At 32.3% G+C, this 7750-nt stretch overlaps 2 protein-coding genes across 3 annotated transcripts; one reads left to right on the top strand and one right to left on the bottom strand.

Annotated features, from left to right (window-relative positions):
• The first annotated feature begins 318 nt into the window (after window positions 1-318).
• LOC101494054 (E3 ubiquitin-protein ligase NLA-like) lies at window positions 319-4152 on the top strand. 2 transcript variants are annotated; one of them, XR_012162734.1, is made up of 6 exons: window positions 319-695; window positions 1652-1896; window positions 2007-2258; window positions 2696-3226; window positions 3471-3529; window positions 3842-3897. XR_012162734.1 is itself a non-coding variant. In XM_004495904.4 (6 exons), exons 1-6 carry the CDS (start codon window positions 548-550, stop codon window positions 3945-3947), a joined length of 948 nt encoding a protein of 315 aa, XP_004495961.1. In that variant the 5' UTR covers window positions 324-547; the 3' UTR covers window positions 3948-4152. The 2 variants fall into 2 exon arrangements, 1 of the variants encoding a protein (XP_004495961.1); XM_004495904.4 differs by having other exon boundaries at window positions 324-695; window positions 2696-2833; window positions 3842-4152.
• Window positions 4153-4535: 383 nt separating this feature from the next.
• On the bottom strand, window positions 4536-5660 carry LOC101493731 (uncharacterized). The gene is made up of 3 exons (XM_004495903.4): window positions 5282-5660; window positions 5041-5162; window positions 4536-4945 (listed from the first exon to the last, which is right to left on the bottom strand). Exons 1-3 carry the CDS (start codon window positions 5547-5549, stop codon window positions 4826-4828), a joined length of 510 nt encoding a protein of 169 aa, XP_004495960.1. The 5' UTR covers window positions 5550-5660; the 3' UTR covers window positions 4536-4825.
• Window positions 5661-7750: the final 2090 nt, after the last annotated feature.

Consider the following 7750-nt stretch of genomic DNA (forward strand, 5'->3'; position numbering starts at 1 on the left):
TTTTTAAAAAAAGTTATATTTTGTAATTAAATATTTTAAAAAATATATATTTTCATTATAACAGATACAAATCTCTAAATTATTAAATAATAAAATAATAAAATTTGACCATAAAAATCGTTAAATTATTAAATAATAAAATTTGACCATAAAAATCGTTAAATTATTAAATAATAAAATTTGACCATAAACCTTGGTTAGAGTTTTAAATTTTTCTTTAAATAATTCATTTTTTTGAAGAAAAAAAGTCAAAATCAAAGCATCCTCCTCTGGTATTTTGACTTTTTCATCGCGAGACGGAAGTCGCATGTACTTTACAATTATACCCTTTGTATATTTGATTTGGCACACGAAACCGTTAACAAGTAGCGAACTGCAAGGATTTGAGATTATTACGGGAAAGTATAATACCACAAAGTGTAACTTCAAATTGAATCCAATTCTTGTTTTTATCTTTCTTTCTATTAATCTCGCTTGAGTTGAGCGATATCCAATCGTGCGAAATTGTTTTGGTTGTTAAGTCCATGTTAATTTTTTGTACGAAAAGATGAAATTCTGCAAGACTTATCAAGAGTACATGCGTGGACATGAGCAGAAGATGCTCCCTGTTGTTGGCTTCAAGAAGCTCAAAAAGATCATGAAAAAGTGCAGACGTTCATCTCAGTCCAGTAATTCCTGCCCTGATCAATGTCCAGGTCTTCAATAATTTTACTTTTTATTTATTTTATTTTACCTATCGGAAATCAATTCTTTTCATAATCTAACCTTTTTCTATGTAAGGAATTCTAAATGGTCTTCAAAGGTTTCTTTCGATCCATTCTGAATATTAGAATAGCTTATAATATATTCACGATCCAATTCAGGTCCATTCAGTGGCGCATGCTAAGAAGTTTGATTGGTGGCCTAACATAAAATAGATTATATATAAAAAGTTTTCAATTAATTTCTTATATTTGATTTTGGTGTAGCTGTAATTTTCATTTTTAAATGTATTAAAAGTACTTACTTCGAATGACAAACTACTATATTTACAATAAAAATAACAAAAATCACTATCATGAAAGTGGAGGAATATAAGGTTTATAAAAATCTTTGTTACTATTAAGTCACTCCACAATTTGACATTATTAGCGAGTGGCCTCCCCCCGTCATAACCAAGTTTTGCCCCTAGGTCCATTGACTTTTGATTCATATCTAATAATCTCTCGTCTGATACATGATGGATGTCTAAAATAGGTGTGTCCTAGGACATCAAATATGAATAGTGAAGACAAATGAAATATATATCTAGAGAATCACCAATTTAGTTCATGAATTTGTAAAGGTTGAGTGATTTTATCTCTAAAATTAATGAATCTCGGAAATAATCTCTCATATTTAGAATCTTGGTTCACATTAGTCCTTTTGTTTAGACAATTTAGTCCCTTAAATTGTCCTCAAAGGACCCATGAAATTTTGTTAGTTTCAGAAACCAAAATGACCAATCCTACATACTAAATTGATGATTCACTAGGAGTCTATTATAAGAATTTTTAAGTTGTATGATAAATTATGTTATGACATTATAAGGGTTTAGGGCTATGTTTAAACTTTTCAATGTTCATGCTTTTCCCACTACCCCTAAGATAATTTGTTTAATTATTTTATTCAGTGTGCGACGGGACCTTTTTCCCTTCCCTTCTTAATGAAATGTCAGATATAGTGGGATGCTTTAATCAGCGTGCACAAAAATTGCTGGAGATACATCTTGCTTCTGGATTTAGAAAGTACATTCTCATGTTCAGAGGTCAATCAAAAAGGAATCATACTACTTTAATTCATGAAGGCAAAGATCTAGTTACATATGCATTGATAAACGCTGTTGCAATCCGCAAAATACTAAAGAAATATGATAAGGTGTGCAAAGTCCTCCTTATTTCTTTGGCATGCTGATTTAAGTATTGACAATACATGTTGAAATTTTAAGATATATTCTTTATATATGTCCACTACTATTATGACTGCAGATTCATTATTCCAAGCAAGGGCAATTATTCAAGTCACAAGTCCAGACTATGCACAAGGAAATTCTTCAGAGTCCCTGGCTTATTGAGCTTATGGCATTACATATCAACTTAAGGGAAACTAATGTCAAGTCAAGGACACCTGCATTATTCGATGGATGTTATCTCGCATTTAAGGATGGAAAACCATCACTTACTTGTGAGCTCTTTGATTCCATTAAAATTGATATTGACTTAACTTGCTCTATATGCTTGGTAAGTTAGTTGGTTTCACTTGTTGGATGAATTTCTCTTTTCTGTGGATCACTCTCATTTTTTATGTTTTCATTTGGATTGCACATGTGCACGACCAAATCAACTTACAGATCTTGCATTGAAATTTCCATCTCAATCTTGTTTTATGTTTCCACCAAAAATTATATTTACTCTCAAACTATTTTTTTTTTTCAAAGGTTACGAATATTTTGTATATGGTTAAAGAATCCATTGCGGATCTCCTTATGTTGTCCAAAATTTTCCTAACCAATTGTCCCAAAGCACTTAACTTTTGGTTTTGGATTACAATGACAATATCTCCTTAGTTTCCACAATAGCAGTAGACTTTTCTGTGTGAAAGCATCTCTCTCATAAGGTCCTTCACTATCTTTTTTAGTTTTTCAATTGATAACTTTCATCTGGATCTTCCATGACAGGACACGGTGTTTGATCCAGTTTCTCTGACTTGTGGCCACGTATTCTGCTTTAGTTGCGCATGCTCAGCTGCATCTGTTACTATTGTTGATGGACTTAAGGCAGCACATCCTAAAGAGAAATGTCCCTTATGCCGAGAAGTAAACTACCACATATAGCAAGCTATCTTTCGACTTTATTAATTTAATAGGAATGTAAATAAATGTGGATTTCTATTTACTAATATTCATGTACATTATACATGTTAAAACTAGTACTTTCATCCTTTACTGGTCATTCAAGCCAATGGATAGCCATTTAGTTGTGACTGACATTGTCATATTTGAAATTTGGGTATTACTTAATTTTGATTGCAAATGCAATGACCAAACAAAATTCTAATGTCTAAATAACTGATAAATTTTAAATAATCATATCTGCGCATGAGACCAGGAACCAGGATCCTGTACTAAGCTTCACTGGTCTTTCTATTGCTGACTACATTGTATGTAAAGTTTGCTTGACTTTTGCTAAAGGCCTACCATTTTTTACCGGTAAAACTTTAAATCTTCTGAAATAGCTAAGTAGCCCTTCTGTAGCTGTGTAGCTTCTATATTTTAATATTGTGATAATTGATAAATTTATTTTAGGCATATGATATTGCTGAATAAGTATGATTGATCGGTTATTCTCTTTCACTATCCAGACTTGAGCTGCTGATGATTTGGCAAATGATTTGTTAAGCTTATTACTATAAAAATGGTTGGCAACTTATACTTTTTATATTGTTGATTACAGGCAGGAGTTTATGAAGATGTTGTGCACTTGGAAGAATTAAACATTCTGTTAGGCCAAAGGTATGATATAGTTTATCCATTTGCAAATGAATGAAATTAAAATGAAGCAATGCTGTATAGATGTTGTGACTCGTGAAGGCAGAGATGGCAGCAAAAGTCCAGTAAAACCCTGTTTTCAATCATCTGATATGTAGTGTTATATAGTACTACTTCTGGTCCTATATATATAAAATAAAAATTAGGTCAACAAAACTTTGATGTATTTGGTCAAATTTTAGATTAAATACATCCATTTTTGTTGTCCCTACTTTGTATAATCATTAATATATTATATCCAAGCATCTTAACCTATTAATTTCAATATATTTACAGATGCAAAGAGTACTGGGAGGAAAGACTTCAGATGGAAAGGGTAGAGAGGGTCAAGCAAGCCAAGGAGCATTGGGAAACACAATGTAGAGCGTTCATGGGCATCTAAGCAGAGAAACAACAATTCGGGTTCAATTATGTAGTTGTAGGTTGAAAATATCGTTATTCACTTTGTTTAAAATAGTATTAGCATTTCAAAAGATTGTTAATGGTAGTGGAATTTTTGGACTCTGAAATGTAAGAGGCTTCTACTATGGCATCTGTATCTACTGAAGGCCATTTATTTACTGTAGATAAAGTTTTACAATATCTAGAGAGACTGCAAAATCGTAGTTTTGGTAGAAAAAACATTATAAATCTATAAGTTTAAATGCTAAATTTGGTCTTTCTCATAGAACTAAAGGGGCACTTCCATAATCATTGTTTAGAGAAGAGACCAAAAAGCTTCATAAGAGCAATTGATGATCCTGACATGAACCATAACAAGTAAAAACCACAAGACAAAACGTTCTACTACACTATCATCACAAAATATCACCTCTAAACAGTTCAAAACACATTCCGTTCAAAATTACTTTCATGTATTGATTTGTTTTTTCAACAGCAGGTTCAGAAGACCAGAATGCTTCATCTTACCCATCAAAAGTCATACAAAAAATCCAAAACAAATTATCTGAACAGTTCCAAACACATTCCATTCAAAATCACTTTCATCTATTAATTTTTTTTTTTGGAAACAGCAGGTTAGGAAGACCAGAATACTTCATCTTCCAAAACAAAAATCCATACAAAAAATTCAAAAGCATCAACAAAATTAGTTCATGACAAATTAATACATGAGAAATAACATCCAAAGTGTCAAAAACAAAACACATCCTCGTGGTGACAACATTTGACCCAATTAACATGAGAAATATGTCTGGATCATTCGTCGCACCTAGTTTATATAATCTTGACAACTCTGAACTTCTCTGAATGCGAAACATTTCATTTTCTGGCAACAATGAGTGGATTCTTGTTTTTATATAAGTAATAGCTCAAACACAATTTCTGTAAAGTTGCAACCGAATGCTGCATAGGATTTAGCTTTATATCCATCATCATACTCTGCCAAAAACAATCACAAAACATTAAAAGTGAAATAAACAGAAAATAAAAACGAATAATACCAAACAAAAAGGAAAAGGTACTAGAAAACGAACCTGAAAATCATCTCCATATTTATCCACTAGCCGACTAATATGAAGACGTTGAATTGTAGTCAAAGGCTGAGGAGGTGCACTATTACCATCTCTTCGCTGCTTTCCCAATGCAGATTTCAAGTCTACACCACAAAACCATATTCAAGTAATTTAAACAAGTTTGGTTCCTTCAAAATTTACAAATTCAATACTCCTTTATTATACTACTATTAATAAAGTTAATGAATTGAAGGGAACATACCGTCTTCTTCAAGATCGCTGCCAGAATCGTTGAGTTCATCAGGAAGTTGAAAGGAATTGGTGAGGGAGTTAGGGTCAGGAAGGAGACCGAAAGAGGAATAGTTTTGGGTGACGGTGCCTTTGTCGTCCCATTTAGGGTCCTTGAGAAGGGATTGTAAGAGTTTGGGAGGGATAGTGAAAGCGGGTTTCAAAACCTTAGGGTTCTTCTTTGGAAGACCTACGCGTACCTTTGTTCGAGATTGCTTGTATTTTCTTCGTGAACCTCCCATTTTCCTTCTCGCTTCTCTCTCTCTGCGTCTTCAACACCAAGACAGAGGGTTTATCGATAATTGTTTAGGATTTAGGGTTACGTCTCAAACAGTACTCCAAACCTCAACACTGTCGTTTTGTTCAAATTTATGAAACGGGATTTATTCATCCGGCCCATTTATGTTCATCATATTTTTAAAAGGTAAATCCAACTTTCAATTTATTTATTTTTGTTGGATTTTAATTTTCGATTTTATATAAATCTGAGGAAATACTTATTCCAGTCAATGTGAAAAACTGAGATTAGTAATTCTTCAAAAACAAAAATAAATTTATTTTTTAAATTAATAAATTGAGATAAGTTTCTGCCTTAACAACTTCTTTAAGGAAAGTAGAAATTAAGTTGTCTTAATTAATTTATTTGAAGGATTGAAATTATTTTTATTCTTTTACAAAAAGTTCAATTGGGTCTCTTAATTTTTCTAGAGTGTAAAATATGTTTTCGCTTTTTCAAAACTAAAAGTTATTCGTTCACATGATATAAAGTAAGAAACATAAGTATTAATGGATTCCTTTCTTAATCATAAAGAATGGTCGAAATAATTACGAGTTTTGTACCGTGCACCCCTCTGAATCTTCTACTTCTATCCCCATAGAAAACATCATATTTTCCTTAATGTTATCTATAAAAACCCCTGCAAATTTCCATTCCCTTTTTTTCATCAATTTTCTTCAAAAGTTTGAATTGTCTGAATCACATATTTGTAAACATTTGAATCTTTGAAACCTTCGAAACTCAAAAGTAAGATAACCTTTGAAATTTTTGGAATATTATTTTTTCAAATCTTCGAAAGTTTCCATAAACATGAAACTTTCGAAGTTCATTTTTTCTCAAAATTTTGAAACTTTCGAAAGTTTCCATCCACATGGAAATTTTGAAACTTTTGAAAGTTTCCATGAACATGAAACTTTCGAAATGTAGAAACCTTCGAAACTTTCCAACAATATGAAAGTTTCGAAATGTAAAATTCATAAGCATGAAGTTTTTCAATTTCGAAACTTTGGAATTCATGGAAAGTTCCGAAATTGTTTCAGAAGTTTGGCCTCAAAGAAACTTCCAAAACAAGTTTCGAAAAATTGGGAACAAAAAGAAAGTTCCTAAATGCACTTTAATTTTTTAGTTTTTAATTTTTTTTATTTTTTTTTATTATTGATATATTGCAGTGCCTAGAATGAGAGGTGCATTTGGCCAAATTATTCGCAACGAGATAGGTGATAAAGGTGATGGTGCAGAGAGAACTCCACCAACAACATAAAACAGACAACGAAACGAAGTAAATCGTCCAATTAAACAACGTCAACGTAGACAGGAGGTCCAGGATGGTGTCGATGAGTTTACTGAGCCTGCACAGGTGGAGGATGATGTCCCTGAGCCTCCACAGATGGAGCAGTATGCTGCACATGTTGATGATGCTGATGAGCAGGATCTGCAGCCCGGATTCACCGGGGGACCGATGGTGACACATGTGTTGACACAGTATGAACATCACGTTGCTCGAAGGCTATGGGAAGGAGAAGTATATTTGATTAATTTTTAATTATATTTAATTAATTATTTATTTAAGTTTATTTAACTAATTTAATTATGTTTATTTAATTTTATTTAATTAATTGTCTATTTCAGTTTATAAACTTAATTTAATTAAGTTTATTTAATTAAGTTTATTTAATTAAGTTTATTTAATTAATTAATTGTTCTGTAATTACTCGCATGATCGTAGGTCGCTAAAAGTTATTACTCATGGATTGAAGCTGAAAAAGTTTGCTGAACTTTTTGTGCTAGATCTTGTACAACATTGGATTCGAGAATCTGGGCTGCTACATCTGTCTTCAGCTTACCTCACTATGGCTGATGCTGATTTGATATGTGCATTTATTGAAAGGTGGCATAGGGAGACCAACTCATTTCATTTGTCATTTGGAGAGATTACCACCACGTTAGACGACGTCATGACTCTCCTTCACATCTCACCCATGGTAAATTTTGTGATGCACATGTGAATATGAACACTGATAGTGCTGCAAGAGCTACACATGAGTACTTAGGTGCAACATGAGAGGAAACACTAGCTGAGATTAATTATAATAAATGTGTCTAATATAGATTGCAATTTTTGCGTGATTTATATAGTTGTCTCATTCAAACTAATCAGTTTGAGTG

Source organism: Cicer arietinum, chromosome 4, assembly GCF_000331145.2.
Source record: "Cicer arietinum cultivar CDC Frontier isolate Library 1 chromosome 4, Cicar.CDCFrontier_v2.0, whole genome shotgun sequence".
NCBI lineage: Eukaryota > Viridiplantae > Streptophyta > Magnoliopsida > Fabales > Fabaceae > Cicer > Cicer arietinum.

Bases quoted from the DNA above. Each gene is read 5' to 3' on its own strand.
- LOC101494054 (XM_004495904.4), top strand. From the start codon at position 548: ATGAAATTCTGCAAGACTTATCAAGAGTACATGCGTGGACATGAGCAG. The intron at 1,897-2,006 runs GTGTGCAAAGTC...TTATGACTGCAG, and splicing joins TACTAAAGAAATATGATAAG to ATTCATTATTCCAAGCAAGG. The intron at 2,834-3,470 runs GTAAACTACCAC...TGTTGATTACAG, and splicing joins AATGTCCCTTATGCCGAGAA to GCAGGAGTTTATGAAGATGT.
- LOC101493731 (XM_004495903.4), bottom strand. From the start codon at position 5,549: ATGGGAGGTTCACGAAGAAAATACAAGCAATCTCGAACAAAGGTACGC. The intron at 5,163-5,281 runs GTATGTTCCCTT...TTTGTGGTGTAG, and splicing joins CAGCGATCTTGAAGAAGACG to ACTTGAAATCTGCATTGGGA. The intron at 4,946-5,040 runs GTTCGTTTTCTA...TGTTTTTGGCAG, and splicing joins AATATGGAGATGATTTTCAG to AGTATGATGATGGATATAAA.